Source organism: Falco peregrinus, chromosome 6 (assembly GCF_023634155.1).
Source record: "Falco peregrinus isolate bFalPer1 chromosome 6, bFalPer1.pri, whole genome shotgun sequence".
NCBI lineage: Eukaryota > Metazoa > Chordata > Aves > Falconiformes > Falconidae > Falco > Falco peregrinus.
The window spans coordinates 61,872,037-61,891,220 of record NC_073726.1 but is presented as its reverse complement, the minus strand read 5'-3'; the positions used below and the strand labels follow the sequence as shown (position 1 = coordinate 61,891,220).

Below are 19,184 nucleotides of genomic sequence, written 5' to 3'. Positions count from 1 at the left end.
CCTCCAGGAGGTGAGCAAAAGCACTACATTAATGTACATGGGCCACGACAATGTGGAGAAACTGCATTTTCCAGTGGGCTACAAGCTTGCTTGGACTTGGTCTGTTCACCCCAAGAGCCTTAGCAGAGGCCAAGAGCAACACTCTACCCAAGCAGCAAGTGCTTAAGATGCAATGGTCAAAGAAAGATTTCTTACAGCTTTTCTTTAAATTCCCCCTTAACTCTAATGCGTGTGTTTATTATTTTTTTTTTAAATGACAAAGTTCTATACTTCTAGGCTGATAATTGAAACCAAATCTGCTGGCTTCAGAGCTCATTGAAGACTATGAATGTGAAACTGGGAAAGAACTTCACTTCCCACTACCAAAGACATATCTGAGACAAAGTACATTTTGTAACGTCAACAATCTGTCTCTTTCACAGGCTGTTCTACTACAGCAATAATTCTTGCATATAATCTCTCCACTTATTTATATTTAGAGGCTGTGAAATTATGAACTCAGCTTCTATCTACAGCTTTCCATATTCCAAATGGCATGGGTTGCATAGGGACCTCTTGGTGATCAGCTCTCTTCTTTTCTTTTCAACCCTATGGCTAAATTCTTCCCTTTAGCTACACCGAAGTCACCACCACTGAAACTCCACAGGACGAGTCTGACACTGGATGAACATACTCACTGTCTCTCTTAAATGCTAAGATAGACTTCACCCTAAAAGTGTTGAAAGCCCACATGAGCATGGTTTTGCAAACATCAGTCAAAGATTTAACAGTACATTGTACACCTCTCTATTAGGACAGTTTGCTTTGGACTTACTAGCAAATTCAAAAAGCAAAACAAAGTAGAAGGCTTTTGCCCTTCCTCCAAGCTTACAGGATGCTAAAGTCAAACGAGCGGGCTGGATTTTTTTTTTTCCCCCTTTAATGCACTACCTCCTTGTGGGCTGATTCCATTTGGTTTACATGTAACCCTGGGGTAAGGATTTTAGTTTGTTAGTTTAAGAGGGGTGGCCATTCTCAGCCAATCTCTTCGCACTGGAACCATTTGAATTCTCCTCATGCCTTTGCTCTCTATCAGAGCAATCTCCTAAATTAGTTCCAGTATGTTGACATTCCTTCCATCTGGTGTCTTTCCATTCAGCGGTATTTTTATTACTCTCCTAACAGCCGCAGACAGAAGTACCTTTCCACTGCTACAAAATGCTCTTTTATTAAAGGTCAGCCAAATCAAAAGAACAAGCGAGTTTGTTTTTAATTTTGGAGATGCAGACTAGAATAACCTTTTCATTCAGAAAAGTCATGTATGACCCAATTACCTCACTTGTGTAATAAGGCTCAAATTATGAGACATGCAAGTACTGAAAACTGTTTTTTACTTTAGAAATTCAGCCTGATGCATCTTCTGTGTTCTTGACTACTTTGAAAGTTTTACAGCCCCTTGGCGCATTTTTTATTTGGAATTATTATTATCATCATTATCATTATTATCATTATTATCATATTACTCTTAAAATAATGCATACAGTAGACATGAAAATATTCAAGGTCCAATGTAGAAAACCACTTTCTGTATATGCATAAATTTATGCATATGCTTAATCATAATGGAAGAGTGTGAGATATGTATGTGTTTTAAAGCTAAGCTTATGTTAAATTGTTTTTCTGAATTATGGTCTTATTCAGCCAAATTGCATCTCTTCTTAAATTAAAGGAGTGTAGTTAAGATCCTGCAATAATCATTTTAAATCAGACAGCGTGCTAGAATTTACTCCCCAGTGAGGAGATTAAATCAGAATGAGAACCATTATCCTTGCTGAGGTTCTTTCTCAGAGAATGAGACTGAGGATATGCAGATTTTGACGGTCTACTCTTTAAAAAGGAAAGGAAAATGAGAGTTGCTAATTTGGCCACAATAACATGTTACACTAATTGTCTTTTGTTTCAGCAAAGAATACAAGAGCTAATTCCCCGGTTTTTAAAATTATGATTACAAACTGCTGAGGAACTTCAGACAAGCAAACATTTACATTGCAGTGGGAGGACTGTGTAAATAGAAAGATGGAAATAAATGTCGTCATTGCTTGCAATCATTCTGACATCTGAATTGGGGCAGCCAGTGATCTCACACGTCTGAGTTCATGTCATGTCTGACAAAGTGTTTAGCCGATTACCCTGAATGACAGGAAATTCATAAAGGTAGGGCACGGTAACTAAAGAGTTAAGTTTGTTTATATTTCTTTCATTATGATCGCCAGACTCTTGAAATATTACTTTATGTTCTTGGATGTTATCAACTGGAAACAATGGGAATAAAGCACTTGAAGGTCAAAAGCCTACATAATTAGAGGAAAACAATTAGAAATGTGGTTAAATAGTGTCACTGCTGAAGTACTTTCTCTTGGCTACATAAAAAAAAAAAAAAACATTCCAGCTTTCCAACTTTCCTCATTCTTGTTTAAAGCCCAGTCATCCACGTGATGTTTTTAAGAGACTTTTGACTCTTTCAGGTGTTTTGCACACAGAAGGGATGAAGTCATCAAGCACCAAAGTTTGTTTTGATTACATCTGAAAACCAGGAGATAGCAGAGGCTGGGACAGAGGCTGGGGTTGTGTCAGCCTGAGACACATAACTCTGTTCTGCCCACGCACAAACCCACTGATGGTGTGAGCTGCAGCCGAGCCCCGAGCACCATCCCGGGGTGCACATGGCCGCAGGCAGTGGGGGACACTTGCCTGAGCTGGTGCTGCTGGGGACACACACAGTTTGCCTGCAATGACTCACATCCATTCACCTTGCCGGCTGCCACCCACGCAGACTTTTGGCAATGCAGTTGCTTTTGCTGACAACATGGTGACTTGACTGATAGAACTCAAGGAGCCCTGCACTGGAGACAAGCCTCTCTGTGTCTGAAACACCATGAAACATGCATTTGCTTTTTGCTACATGAAATCCGGCACAAAGCATGAAACTGAACATGTATTTGGCAAGTAAGATAAGTATCCTGGAGTACTATGCCACCATCATTACACGCTGTCAAATCTTCTTCTGTTGCCTTTGGGATGTGAAAGTACAGCAAAGCTGAACCAGTTTCCTGATTACAAAACATGCAGCCTAGCTCAAGTCATTGTGGACTGGTAGATACATGCCAGAGAATCTCTGTGCTTTTTCTTAGAAGTACCAAAAACGCAACCTAAAAAAAAAAAAAAAAAGTAAAAAGCCCCTCTTACATGGGAAATCCATTTTTTGTGCCTTGTTGCTGTGAAAGCTCCAGCACTGTTCTAAGCATCCTGGCCCCATTCCAGCAAAGCACTTCAGCACATGCTTTCCTTCAGCTACTCATTCACGTTAATGCCATCAAGTTCCACGGGCACCAAACTGTGATCATACTATTTATTACTTCTTCAGGGAATATATTTGTTAAACTATTTCTACAAACATATTAACTAATAATCTGATCGTTTTTAAGCGTGTTTTGCAAATGGGTGAACTTTTCTGTATGGTTGTGGTGACCAAGGACAAGTCTTCCAGCACAGAAACACGACTGGCTCTGTATTTCACACCACAAAGACTCAAATGCTCACTCCTGAACGTACCAAAGGTAACTTCACTCTCATGATTGGTCCAACACATGTTTAAATGTTTGCAGAATCAGGCCTGATGCTCTTTCCCTGGTTTAACTTTTATAAAGTATTGCCAGATGAGATAGATTTTGCACTCAGGCTGCCCCTGGAAAAATATGTTTGTTCTCAAAGGCTTTATTATCAAATCCTGGAGTTTTCAAGGCAAAAAAGAAACGGGGAAGGGCAGGGGGGAGACAGACAGATGAATGGACAGAGGCATTATTCTATAAATTAAAATTTATGTGCTGAAATCAGAACACTACTAGCAAAGCCAGCTTCATTTATCCAGTCCCTTTCAAGGAGTTTAAAGTCACTTGAAAGAGCACTTCCCTTGCAGCCCTGCTCAACAGATTGCCAATTAGAGCCCTGCTGAGAGGATGGAATTTCTTTGGAGTCACAACTGTACATCTGCCCTCACAGTAATGGCCGAGGTTCGTGCCTTTTGATTAGGTTACCAAAACCAAAAAAAAAAAAATCTCTAAACTGGAAAGCTTTGTTTTCAGACATCCAAATTTCCTTGGTATCAAAAAAAAAAAACAACCCAACCAACCAACCAACCAAACAAACAAACAAAAAAAAACAACCCAAGAAGAAGATAAGCTTGTGTTGACAAATTCAGAGGTTAATTGTTTTTAAGCAGGCAGGTCAAAAGGGTACCTAAACAAGGATCCTGCTTAAGGAAAACACATGTTTGTAAATGCAACACAAAGAGCTTTCAAAGATATTACGGGGAGATACAGCATTGTCCATGCTAGGCAGATCTGTGCAACCTAGCCCCTACAAAAGTGCTGTCAGATGTGCACAGCAGTCTGAAAACCTACAGTAAAAATTAGTGAGAGAGAATAAAAATATCTGTGGGGTGGCTTCAGTTTAAAAGTTAAGCATCTGATCCAAGTTAGTCAGCTAGACTCCACCTATAGCAAGCAGGAGCCTCCAGTATGTCATTTATCCCACCTATCTGAAAAAATATCTCCCAGGAGGGAGCAAACCACCCTGTGTTGATGCTGATCTCTCTTGACTAGAGAGGGACACTAGACTTCTAGTGTAAACCAACTGCCTAAATATTGGATGACTCACATTTGGTGACATTAAGCCCATCCCCGAGGACTGAATAACTTCAACATTTTATGTCAGAGGATAGCAACACTATCACATTTTTTGTGCATCACTCAGGAGCAATAGCAATGCATTTAAAATCCAACTTCAAGAGGATACAAATACTTCAGTCCTAGATGTAGTCCCTTCACTACAAACATTCTTCAGCTTAAAATGAACCACACTCTTAAGGATCCCTGAGCTCACATCCTTATCTCTGGGCAGTACGTAACTTCTCCTCTGGACTCAGCTGTACAACTACACGTCTTCCCAGTGCCACCATATCTAAGTTATAGTATTGCCTGTTGAAGGCCAAATACCAACTCTAACTGCTTGGAAAGGCTGAATGAGCTGTATAACCGCTCTTGCTCTATGTAATTCCTTCTAATGGACTACAGTCCAACCAAGAAGGTAACTTCTACTGCCCATCCCTTCAGGCCAGGAATTAAACACATAAGAAGCCATGAAAGGCTGCTCTGCTTTCTAGAAAAAGAAAAGGAAACAAACCAGCAACAGAATGGAAAACTCAGAAATGAGAGAAAAAAATGCTTCCAGGTTTATCGCCACAAAGCACTGCTGCTGGCTGATGGACCACAAGAGGACCACAACATCACCTGCCATAGACGCTCACCCTCCTGCAGACAGGATGAACCCTCCATCGTGGAGCTTTACTGGCTCTGCTACAGAAGCACTGTTCCTCCCTCCACAGGGCCAGGGGGAAAGTTTTGCTCCCACGGGACCTTATTGTCTGCTTTTTAAAAATGCTGTAATCTTTTTAACTTTTACAAATGTTTTAACTCAGTAAAAACTATTTAAAGTAAGGAAGAGAAGGGCAATTGGTCAAAGGACCACAGTATGCTTAATCTTTTTTCTTTCTGAGTTCCTGTGCACATTTGAAATAACTTTTGCTCCATTTGCAACCCACATGCTGACACAGCATCCCTCCCCTTTTCTGTTCCCAGATCCTGTTATGAGTTTATTCAATAAAAAGACAGATATTCATCTCTTTTCAAGTATAAGAACATGGTTTTGAATAACTCAATATGCGATACTGTAACCGTACGCCAAGCCAGCCCTTGTTTTAATCAGTTGTATTAACTCTCAGAGCAGAGCTGCCATATACATATCATCACCTTGCGCATTTACCTCACGGATATGTAAATATGTAGGGCTAAATTCAGGCTGCCTGCTCTGCACATAAGGGAAGAGGCGATTCCCAGGGACAGGGCTGCCTGACCCAGGTCCCCCTGAACCTCCAGAATCCACACCCCAGGTCCACCGTGCGGCCACCCTTCTTGCAGCAACAGACCTCTTGGCCGGTGTCTTTTAGCACGCACCCAGTCTGAGCACCCCAGCTAGAGCTGGGATGTTACTTGAGGAAGCAAGGAAGGAAGGAAGGAGGGAGAAGCAGATTTTACTACAGAGTGACACTATAAATATATAAACAAACAAACAGGCAAATCAGGGAGGAATGCCCCTGGCTTCCTGCTCCATCCTGTGTGACCAGGGAGCAGCTCCCAGAGGCAGGAATTAGCAGGCTTCCCAGCGCTGTCCCAGTAAGAAAGGAGAGAGGGAAGACAGGATAAGGAAACGGGAATGATACGCCAGCAATCAGACTAACAGGAAAGTGTGCAGAGGTGGATGGGAAGCGGATGCTGGGACTCAGGGGGGAAAGGAGCAACAACAGAACCAGCAAGGCTAACTGGCAGGTAAGGGAGAACCAAAGGCCTAGAGCAGACAAGACTTGTCTTGCACAGTCCAGGGAAAATAAAACCTAAAAGGACTGGTTCAGGGGCTGGGGACATGAACGGACATCAGGCTGCTATGCGACTGAGGGTGAAATTAAACTGAACTGTCCAACAGGAGCAAGCAGTTGCCGTGATACAATTTCCCACCTGCCACAGACACAGCACTCAATTCACACATGAAGAAGCTCCTCCAGGCAAAGGGCTATGCATCTGTGAACCACTGGTGGTTCAGAGGGAATGTAGTGCTCAGAACAGTCTCTTTGGTAAGGGATGGGTTACACTAGGAGTAGCAGTTTGGTGCATGATCTCAAGAAACACGAACATCATGTCTGCAAGAATATAACAGAGCAGTCAGGGAGGAGAATTGCATTCACTAACCTTCATATATGGTGATGATATGAGGGTGGCTGAGGGATGACATGATCTCAATCTCCCGTCTGATGTGAACCATATCTTGTTCATCCTTAATTTTGTCCTTACGAATGGATTTTATTGCAACCTATAAATTCAGGAAATCAAGCATTATTCTTGGAACTGAACAGATGCATCTAATCCATTAAGAAGAGTTCAAAAAATAAATACAGATGTTAGACGCCGGCAGAAAATGGATTGACCAAAACAAAGCTTTAAAATACAAACTTCCATGCCCCAGCTCCTTCATTGCATAGCAATAAATACACTCTCATTACAGTAATGGGTGACATGAAGTTTTAAGGTCTTCAGGTCTTAGGGCTTCACTGAGGGGGGGAACACAGCATCTTTTGGAAGGATCTCTGTGTTAGCCTAAGTACTCTCTACGTGAGGCAAATGGCAAAACTCCCAAACGGTTTTGATGGGAAGCGCATTTGCTTAGACATGATTGCATCTGACAGTTGCAAATAGAAGCTTTGGAGACAATTTCTCTGAAATAAAGTTGAGATCTCTGGTGGAACAGAGGCAGGGAATTCAGGATACCAATTAAAAATTTCTATTTGTCCATGTTAATACATTAAGGATCACATTAATATGGGTTGCTCCACGGTTCTCTAAAGCAAGCAAACTGCTCAGGAGTTATGACTTCTTTAAAAATCAGATACTCTTCTTTGAAATTCATATCTAAACTCGTCCTCATATAAACCCAAGGCTTTCAGGTCCTACCTACACTGCACTTATGCAATCACTGCAAAACCATATCCTTCCTGCATCCTTCCTCAATCAGCAACCTTTTCTCAAGCACATCGTGTGACTGGGTATCTTTCCAAAAGGCAGGGTGGGAACAGAGGAAGTGATAGCTAAACTTGCAATATAAATTCAAATTATAACAGCCCTTGTGAGTGTGTGTATGTGTATTGCCTGTGAAAAAAGGGCTTATCTGAACAATGCCATAAATTATCGCGGAGGTCAGTTCATACCCTACAAGAAATGAAGAAGCCAACAACGGAGAGAAGCTGGTGGGAGAGGGAAGGTGAGGGCATTGTGCGTACTGAATGGCAGCACAACCTTTATTATACTCAATATTCACCCTGCTTTATTTTTGTAAGCCAGAGCTCAAGGAATAAATTACCAGCTAGGTTAAAATCAACGATATGTCTTTGAAAAACATCACTGACCTGCTGAGATGACCACCCTTTTATGGGTAAACAAAATTTCTGTCGTTCTGTGCAACCAACCAGTGTGGATCTCTCCTGGGAAAACACTTGTAAATCTGTGATTTACATGATTTCCCAAGTTCCTTCACTGCCTGCTTCAGTAATTGCAAGTGGCATGACCAGTATTGCTTTCATTATATGATGTAGCACTGAGGACATTGAAGAAAAAAGGGAAAAACTTACAATATTATAAAATTGAAATGTACATAAACAGGAACTAGTTTAAAGGACCAGGTTTCCTACAAAGCCTTGGACTCGGGAAAGCAACATTGCTCAAAAAAGCATTAAGCACATGTCCCATCCCCTTTAATTCCCAAAGATTTCAGCACATGCTCAAAATCAAGCTCATGCTCAAGTGCTACCCTAATTTGGGACAGCAGAACAAAAAGCAGAACTCAAGATTTGCATGTTAAAACCAAACGAATTATTTTCTTCCTCTTGACCCAAACATTTGGGATAGAGATTTTAAAAGTAACAATATAACCATGGTCTTACCTACGTGGCACGTATTTCTAGAAAGATACTACAACCAATCTTAATTGAATGAATGATCAAGATAATCTCCAAGTAATTCTAGAGATGGCGAAGGCAACTAATGCTAAAGATGAGGTTGGATTTTTTCCCCCTTCCCATGTTTGCACTGGGACAGGCTACAAATGCAAATACACCCTGTATACAAGAAGGATGTGGGTGGCTCTTGGAGCAGCATGTGCATTCCTGCAAGAAATAAATATAGACATGGGTAAAAACACATTTTTATTAAGAGACAGCCTTGTACTTGGCTCTGAGGAAGAATTTAAGAAGGGTTTCATTGTCAGATATACAACAGGGAGCAAATTCTTCACCATTCATGGCTGGTAAAGTAATAATGGCACCCCAGAGGGCACGCCAATCTCCTACTAACTTGACTGTACTTCACAGACAGGACTTTTGTACGTCTACACATAGTTACTGCAAACGGCCTCCACGGAATAACTGCATACATGAAAACATATATTTTTAGATACAAAAATGCAAATGTGATTGAAAAGCGTGGCAACACTCTGTAAAATATATGCTGGGATTAATCTTCAAATGCAAACAGATGTGTTGCCTGGGAACATATTTTTCAACAGGACCAGAGAGTTTACGGTCTCACACCCCTTGCTGAAAAGTGGTTAAGGCACCTAGGAGCCTTAATTTATAAAGGCTATTTGTAAAAGTTTAACCGAATTTTGAAGATGGTTCTTAAGCTCTCCTGAAAACATCACTTCCCAGTTGCAGGGGTAGAATTCAGCAGCCCAGTCAAGGTACTTGGGTTTTGTCAGTGACATCCAGGCTGCAAGATCTCACCCCAACATAAGGAAAGAATGCACGCTGAACACATCTCTCGGGTTTTAACATTCAGGACTTTCTCTTCCCTCCCTCAGCTACTTCAGAACACAGTGACCAGCACTTGGAAACAAGGAAAGACAATCGCCAGGTGTGAACTATCATAACTCCAGTGGTGTCAACGGAGCCAGGGCAGCTGGCTCCTGCTAAGCATCCACCTGCCCATGCACAAACCACCCCATGCAACCCTGACAAACAGCAAGAGCGCTGCAGAGGAGGCAACGGCCCTTTAGCCGGGGCACAGTCTGTTACCAGCACAAGCACTCCATATTGGAGCGAGGCTTCCAACACTCGCGTGTACTAACGAAATAATATCACTGTATTTGCATAGCACGTGAGGATGCTCAAAGCAGAGTGCAGCCATTTATTAATTAAACCTTGGGAGGCTAGCGATGAAACAGCACTATTTGTCCACCTTTCGGATATGAGGAAATCAAAACAGAAAGCTGACATGACTCCTAAAGGAAATTAGGACAGCAGCATCTGAGAAATTGCTGCCTGCTTCTCTCTCCCAAACTCTGCAACATACCACAGGAGCGCCTTGTTCAACAAACCATCTGATTTCTTTCTTAAAGGCTGATTTCCAATACCATTCCCCATGTTCAATTGCTATTTTTCCTTTCAAAAAGAGCTGCAGGGAAGTGAAAGGTTTGAAGGCATCTCAATAAACGCTTTTTACTCTGCGCCGTCTGCCTGGCAGCCTGCGCAATGCCCAAGTGGATAGGACAGGCTCCATGTCTCAAAGGCTATCAAGAGCGCACAGCCTTGCTGGTGACCTGGTCCAAAAGGCCAAACAGTGAGCGATCACTGTCAGTGGATTGTCACTGTCAGAGGCTGCATCCCAAAGCAGGATTAGCGGAGCAGCAGGACAGTTCTTCCCCTCTAAGAAAAGGATTTCACCTGCATCAGCCTCCTCCAACCATGTCAGCAAGAGTACTTCGACTTAAGTTTACTGATGTGAAAAAAAACAACACAAAACAGAAAGCAGTCCAGTTTTCTTTTTTTTTTTTTTTTGGTAGTATTTAATGGAAACATTACAAGTCATGATCACATTTTAGGTATTTATTATACATTTCATTGTTTTCATCTCTCTGAACAAAGTAAGATCCCTAGCTGTATGTTAGGGTATCAGGCTGTAAAACAGCTATTTCCTACAGCTATTCTAAAATACCAATAATAGAATTTCTTTCATGAAACGTATTTTACTCAGAAACATATTCCAGAAAATACAGTTTATGTTCTTAACACCAGACAGAGCTGTCTCCATTTTTCAAAACCCCACTTACAGGACTGCTGCCAGATATGGTACATGATGAACTCGAACAACTTAAGGCTAATAAGAAATAATCTCAATTGAGAAATACCTTATGAAAGAACTTGTTTGTTCATTCTTTAGGTCCTTTTCTTTCTTGCTTGCCTGCTTACTTTCCTTGCTTTCTCTGCAAGCAACAGCTCTACTGTGTGCAACATCAAAATTTATTAAGGGTCACAGCCTATGAATCAAGAGTAGGGTCAAACGCAACATGCTTTTTTACATCAGTTACATTAACTACTCCAAATATTCCAGCTCAAGATCTGCAGAGAAAGTGCTGTTAGTCCCTTCGGTACTCTCAAAACACTGTACTTGTATCTCTACCACATTTTCTCAATATATTTTACTGGTTTTAAGACTTAGATAATTTAATTATAGTATTTTTAGTAACTTTACTAGTGGAGGAATTTGTATTTTTCCTAGCTTTTTGTCTTAATGAGATAACTCCAAGACCTTGTACTCAGACAGTGTAACATATCAGATTTTAATAATGAAATCTAAAGCCTCTCACCCCAACAAAGTTCAAGTTCACCCAGAGCCCCTATAGACACAGTATCCAATCTGGCAAAACGCTTTAGCACATGCATAACTTCACACATGTGAGCAGGCCGTTGACTTTTGTGGGATAGCTCACACACATAAAGTTAAATATATGCATAAGCACCGAGGTCACAGCGTCACAGCTCAAAACTAGGCCATTTGATAGTCCCTCTGGGGATCAATACCAGCTGTACACACCAGGAACATCCTCAGTATCTCTTCTCCAGCTCTGATGGCAACATGGTTCCACACACGGGGATAGAGGGGGAGAAAGGAGCACCAGAGATGCATTGAAACCACCTCCACCTGCACCTGCACTGCCAGTTCTGGTACCAGCCTCTGTTCAGAAGCAGGAAGAGAGAACACCCTCTCCAAAACACATGGCACAAGGGAGAAAGCAGGGGGTTGTGAACCTCTAATATTGCCAGGCATTTCCAAATGGTTCTGCACGGGCACAGTCCCTGCTCCACTGCTGCTCTGCCTTCCAGAAGCATACAGGAAAGAGGGAGCACAGTTTTTGGCTTCCCATCCCTCTGTGAGTCAGCTTGCAGAGTCTGCTGGGCAGGAAGCGTGGAGAAATAAGCTGCTCTCCAAGGCTGCAATAAATTACCTGTCTCCATTTGCTGGAAAAAGGATTTATACTCCCTCTATGAACTGGTGTAGAGAGATTATTCAGTATTTTCCAACACACTTCATGTTCCTTTGCTTTTGTGTGGTACAAATACCTTGAATTGAACTATAAATAACTTCAAAAATATGACTATTGCAAAGGTTTCTGTACATTCAGTCCTATCTGTAAGAGAAGTATCTCTCCTCCTTTATGAGCTTCTCAGCCACTGGGCAGAGCAAAACCAGTGGAATTTTCTTTTTTACAGAGGCAGATCAAGACCATCACATACTTAGACTTTGAGATATTTTTCTGTATCTGGCAAAGGCCATGGCAGGCAGCAGGTGCCCACTTCCATATCACAACTCTGCGTCTGCTGAGTCACTGCTGGCATCATCATTTATGCGATGAGCAACAAAGCTATATTTTCAACAGAGCGTAAAGTTGTTTCACTTGATTTCAGGAAGTTGGTTCATGTGTTTGTTGTAATCTAATGAACCTATGTTTCCCTCATTTCCAGCCGAGGTGTGTGAATATAAACAAAGGTAGAATTAGCCACAGTGCAGAAAGTCACAGATTTTTAAGCCAGCAGTGCTGTAACTGAGGCCGACCACCTGAACACTCACCCTTCCCCAGCAATTTCTGCATGCAGTACATTCAGTCCCATTGAAAACAATCTTCCACTCTTTATTATCTATCAAGGCTATTTTTAGGACTGTGATGAGATATGAATAAACTGTTTTTTTCCACCGCGGGGGCTGTGACTTTTAAGCTGGTTCCAGCGCTTGTGCATACCGCCCATGCTCGAGCAAATTCCAGTGGGCTCTTGCAATACTATTGTGGAGAGTCAGAAAAATGACATCAGGACAGAGAGCACAGTCCCCCAAGAAAGGGAAACCAGCGTGCTGCCACCAAGACATGTGTTAGAAATGCAGCTTAGAGAAAATTATTTAAAACTATTTTCTTTGGGTGAAGAGGGAGGGGAGGGTTAAATACACATAAAACTCTCCTTTCCAAAAGCTGTGAACTGAGGCCATCCCCACCCAGCAATGGGAAGTGGGTGAGCCCAGCTGGTTTCACAGCTCTGCTTCCTTTCTTTGAGACTCCGAGGTGGGAAATGCAATACGTCAAGTGCCAACAGGGGCGGGGAGGTAAAGAATAGGTGGATCAACCAGGGGGGAAGAGAAAGGGAGAGCAGAGGATGTCTGGGGGTGGGGAGAGAAAAGGCACATTGTTCTTTCTCCAGCTCCACAGAGCTGAGCAAGAAAGAATAAAGTCTGGCACCGTATTATGTTTTTTCCAGGGGAGTCTCTGCCTATGGCTTTTGGCCCAGACACCACCAACACAAGAGGAAGAGAAACAAAGCTATGAAACTGGGTGGTCCCTGAGGTTGCTGCAATCAAGTGATAAGGAGGGGGGTGCTGATAATGCAGTTGCATTGAAACAGCACTTCCAGAGGTTATACAAAGGAGAGAAAGGAAAGGCTGGGGATGGGCTGAATAATTGCCTATCTGGCCTCTGGACCTTCCAGGTGGGAAGAACGAGTCATGGGCAGATATCCCTACAGGGAAGCCAAGCATCCAAAGAATTCTGCAAAGGGTATTCTCATGCAGACTTCTTGTAAGACTCATCCTACACGAGTATATCTTTGCTGTGTCCTTTGCTAGAAAAAAAACACACCCTACCTTGAGACTCCAATCCCAGGCCAAATGCAGTAACAAAGAGCATCATGCAGGACATGCAGTTCTAAGAACAAGCTTCTGCAGAATCACAGAAAACACTTCTTGCACTCACTGAAAAGCTGGACAAAAGGCCACTGTGAGTTGAAGTAAAATTAGTGCCTGGTGTTGTGCATTTTGCTAACACATCTCTGAGATCTCTCTCTTTCACAGAAAGCGCAAGGTCTACACAATCCCATTGTTTTGGATTTTGTTACTTTTTAGATCCTAAAAGCCTGATCATCTCCATGGTGATACTGCCTGGGAGACAAGCATGCAACAAAATCCTTATTAATTATTTATCAACGGCCCAACTCTATTGTTTGATATGTTGGCAAACTATGCAGTAATCAGGGGAGTTGCTCAAAGCGGTAACTGGTGCCATCTGCACCCAGTGAGACTGCTGATTTAAATCTCAGGGCTTCTGCCCCATTACTCTGTTCCATTGCATGTTTGTTCATGTCATGGATGTTACCAAGGACAAAACACTGTTGTTGTTGTTGTGAGCCAGCAGCTGCGCACATAAAGGGTGAGGATGCACGTGTCACAGTGCACCTTTCAAGTTCATTTGCTTTTAAGAGGCAAGGGTGGTTTTTACAGCTGCCTCACTCTGTATGGCAAAAGCATATAGCAAACATCTATGCCTCTCTGCTTCATTCCCCTCTTCCCAGTGTGCCACATAAAAAAGGTTGTATTTCTAAAAACCAAAGCTGATTTACTGCCACTCTATCACTACACTACCTGTGGAGAAACTCACTCTCGCGCTAAGGCACAAGAAGTCCCAAGCCAGCGTGATAAATGTTAACATTCTATCTGCATCAGCTGCTGAGGTACAATGTGCCAGTGCCTCTTGGAGAACCAGGGTACAGTTACCTCAGGTTTAATTTTCCTTTTCTGGTTATGTTGGACATAGTTGCTGTTATCATAATATAAATGATGATTCATCAAGTGAAGATAAATTAACAAGAATCAACAAACAAGAAAGAAAATCACGAACACTAGGTAAGGGAGTTGTATTTGCTTTCCAGTTCCCCCTTTACTCACAGAGAAAAACACCTGTGGAACCAAGTTTTAATAAGCAGTAGAAGGCACCAGATGAACACATTTATGCCATACATATACAAAGTGGGTGCCAGGAGGAACACGTACAACACCCTTCCTCCACTTCTTTCCTCACCTCCGCATTCAGTGCCTGTTAACAGGATTTGTGAGCACATTTCCTGAGTAACTACTGCCTTACTGGAAAATTTACATCCCTTTGTTGTTTGGTACCCACTATCCTCACCAACATATATGAAGCCTGGCATATTTACACTATGCCTCTCCTCTGACAAATTTATCTGGCAGATACTTCTTCGTTTAACGCTGAGAATTCTTACCACCAGATGGATCTTACAGAGCTCTGTATTAAACATTTCAGGAGTGATTTACCACTAGGAATTAAAAAAAGCATTCATGTGGTTTAGCACAGATCTGATTTCCAATAGCATTTGAAAACACAAGCTAGCAACCTGGTTATTGATTTTTCATAGTGAGGCAGTGAATCTTGAAAACAGGGAGAAGGGAGGGCTGCAGAATTCAGAAATGGACAGTCTACTGATATGTCAGAAATATACCAAAAAAACTTCTCCCTTCCCAAAATAAAAGCTTTGCATACAGCATTACTGAGTTCCCAAGTTGTAGGACTGCTCAGTTCACCTTCCTGGAGAAAAGAGTAGGACTGCTTACATTTTTCCTAATTCACTTCCTTATCCTTCTGAATATACAAAGATGCAATATTTAAAATGTTCATAACCCAGCCTGCAAAAAAAGAGGCTTATGATCTAATTCTAAAGGACTAACGAGAGAAAAAAATGGCCAAGTTAAAGTTTTGGGGCTGTCATGCACAGATCGATGTAAGATCATCTCTTTTCCAAAGCCTAATAACTCACAAATATCCCATCCTTGAAGCTTTCAAGGGAAGTTCATGTTTTGGCACATAAGAAATTATATCTGGAAAGAAACTGGGGTAGGGGATTTCCCCAAGGCAATGGAGGTTCATAACTGTATTTAAAAGAAAAAAACTGCTTTACAACCTCCACTGTGGATCATTCCTCCTTAATGGATGTTAACCAGCACTGAATGCCACATTCACTGAAAAGATGAAAACTGTATTTACAGTTAACTTCTGGTGAAGTTGCCAAGCAGATGTTTATTTTTGGCTTCCACGTTTACTAAAGCCAAATGCTACACTGAACTGGGATTTCACAAAGTCTAACTGCTTTTCTTCCAGGTTACAATTTTGCTGGAATCAAAAAGGAGAAAAAAAAAAAAAAAAAAAAAAAAAACACACACACAAACGGGGGTGGGTGGGGGTGGGGTGTGGAGCAGAAAGAAGAAAGCTGACTTCACTTCTAAGTAGGAAAAACCTGGTAGCATCCATTTCTATCATGTCTGTTTATATCGTAGTTTAAATAAGGTTAGAATTGTGCAATCATTATTGATCAGCTTCCAAACAGCACAGCTCCATACAGCACATGTGCAAAAGAGGAAAAGTCACTGGAAGCAAATCCTGTGTCAGTCAGTCTTTTAATTTCTCTGCAAGTCTGTGCACAGACGGTTTAGCACTAATTAAAATACTGGCAAGTCAGGTTGAAGAGGAGTGAACGAATTCACAAGCCCCAAGTTTACAGTTCTCAGTGTTACATGGGTATTACAGATTCCCCCTGCAAAAACTGGAAGATAGATTTCACGTTAATTTTGAAGCTTGATCTCACAGCTACCACAGCTGCTGATGTCATGTAAAACGCTAACCTGGGGCAGCAGAGAGGGACTGTAATTCAATGTTGTTTTTTCATTGTGAATAAGCAGTGAACCACACTGAAGTAATCCTCTGAAGTAGGAGTGCACAGTATTCAAGGCACTGATTTGGGATGAAATGCAAAACCAAGATTCTGGCTACTTTGTTAGAAAAAACCCTTTATGACTTTCTTAAGAAAAGAGGTGTAGAGACCTGATACCTGGATCTAGTTCCAGTTTGAAAATGACACAGTCTCACGTATTTCTTCCCAATAATTTAAATTGGAAATGGGGTTATTCACACCCTCTGAGTAACTGCTGCAAACTATTGCAACAGGCGGCTAAACAATTGCTAAATAATGGTAACCTCAGCAATTACCAGAGTCTCTAAAGTGATTTTGCACATTTAGGTGAAAGGTGCTAAATCAGTGCAAGGCTGTAATTCACATTAAACAAGGAATGGGGTTAGACATTGTTTGAACTCTTTCTTAGAACTAGTTTTTTTCCAAGAAGCCACCTGACAAGGCATTTTTGTTCTTTGGTATGTTCTGCTTGAGGAAGATGTGGGTAAAGAAATGTAATTTGGCTTATTTTCACTCTTTCACTCACGTTTCTGTGAGTTCAGAGAAGCCTCAGAACTGCTGAGAGTTTTGCACATCTTTACAATGCCCCTTCTGCCACACATGTGAAGTCTCCCAGTATTGTGTGGATCTTCCAGTTTTGCTCTCCTGGTTCTGCAGTCCAAAGAACAAAGGAAGTGCTATTTCACCATGAGAATCACAACAGTACAAGGAAAACTTAGGAAGAGTCTTTCTTTTGTTGAAGAAATGTCCATACCTTCAGGCACCACAATGCTCATTAAAACCCAACACTAAACTGCTTGACCACCTCAAATTCAAAATTAACCCACTGGAATTTTGGGTTAACATCCAATTTTCAAAATTAGAATTTTGAAGCGTGGACAGATTTTAAAGTTGAGTTTATAGAGTTGAGGCTTTTGGATTAACATTGATGAGCAGGGAATCATTGCACAAGGATGATGGGCCACAGATTATATCACAGGAGGCACACAGATGTATGTAAACAGCACAGCTGGAAAGGTTAATGACACAGAACTATCAGAAGCACCTATATCTAGTATATTTTTCTAAATTGATTTAAGGTGGGTCAAAATATAAACACCACTTTCTGGTGGGAATCTAGTGAACCATAAACCCACATCCTATCTGGAAAAGTGCTCTTGGAAAACAAAAAGATTGGCAATCATGTGTATCAAAGCCTCACCCAGGTTATTTTGCTCCAGGGCTTGCAGATCACTTTGCAATATTAAATTTGCTTTGTAAAAGCACTCTTCAGTATTACATTGTTCTGCCTGGACGTTACCTATTTAATGGTCCCTTTTTGGAAGGGACCGTCCTAGAATTTATGACAGAACATGGTGGAATTGCTACAGAGGGACGAAAGGAGTTTGCTGACATTTCTTCCCCAGAAGAAATCCGTCTCTGATTTCTGAGAAATGTTTATACCCCTGAAGGTAGAGGAACCTCCTGTTGTTCCCTTCTATTTATTGAAAGTAAATGACCAGGGCCACCCTAACGGCTCAGTGGAGAGAGTAACACAGGAACACTCTTGCTCCCCACAGCCAGTTGGGCTTGGAATAAATGTGAGAGGGCGAGGAATGAATCACGCCTTCCTACAATTAAGTAGCTGGTGATCAAGCAATTTTGCAGCCTTAAACGCATAATTCTAGCTTTCCCTGTTAGAAGAGGAGTTCACAACTGCAGACAGTTGTTCTAAGTAGTTATGGGGAGGGTTAACTTTGGAGGGGAGAAACAGCAAAGCGATTTTTTTTCTAGATGGAAAGCTTTTGGCTAAGAACTCCCCCAGACCCTGTGATCTCCAGGACCGTTGCCCCCTTCTTCAACACGCACAAACACCTTTTTTGGCATGTGTTTTGGCCGCAGTCAGTTGAACAAGGGAGAGTTAGCGCTCGGATTTCTGGGATCCCCTTGCCAAAAGCTAAGCTGTGAGGTAGTGCAACAGCAGCAGTGCAGGCTTCCCACTTCACCCTGCCAGTGACCTTCGCACAGACTTGGACATACCCCTTTCCTCAGAGCAAGGAGCAATTCCCTCTCACGCTGCTCCGTCCAGAAATTCATCTCAGCAAATACCACGAATCATGTCAGACTGAGCAGGACTATTAAAGCAGTGCTGCACAATGTGAATTGCTGTCCACAAGGGACTGGAGCAAGAGACTGCCTAACCCACTTTGTTTAACTTTTTACTTAAACAATCCTGAAAGGGGAAGCTGCATTGCTACTCTGGAAATTACAGCTTTAATCTCATTTGAACCACGCATTCCTCAGTTAAACTGCAGAAATAATTTAAGAACCAACTCCCAAATAAGACATTTTTCAACATTTCCTACATTTCCTGGAAATATATTACCTCTGATGCTGTGAAGTAAGAGCAGTCTTATTAATTGAACCAGGATAAAGTTCTTCCAGTAGCCCCAATAAAGTCTAATGTCAGGCTAATTACATGCATTTCACTGGTTTTGCATTTTCACATTCCTCAAAGCAACAACACGCAACACTGCTGGAACATTGATCATTTCCAATTCAACCCCACAAACCATTTGCACATATTGCATTCATCGCTCACTTGCACTGCATTGCCCGTAGCAGGAATCAATAGTGCTTCATTGAAAATAGAGCAAGCTTTGTTTCTCCTTAACAGTAACAGCTTCCTCAAGTTTGCTTTAATGCA

At 41.7% G+C, this 19,184-nt stretch overlaps 1 protein-coding gene across 2 annotated transcripts in view; it reads right to left on the bottom strand.

The window, feature by feature from the left end:
- NUAK1 (NUAK family kinase 1) overlaps nt 1–19,184 on the bottom strand; it is a 49,548-nt gene that overhangs the window by 18,314 nt on the left and 12,050 nt on the right. Inside the window, exon 2 of one of the 2 annotated variants that reach the window (XM_055807792.1) lies at nt 6,840–6,960. The exons of the other annotated variant lie outside the window; for it this stretch is intronic. Within the exon in view, the coding sequence (XP_055663767.1) occupies nt 6,840–6,960 (121 nt within the window). The remainder of the gene's footprint in view (nt 1–6,839; nt 6,961–19,184) is intronic. 2 annotated transcript variants of the gene reach the window in all.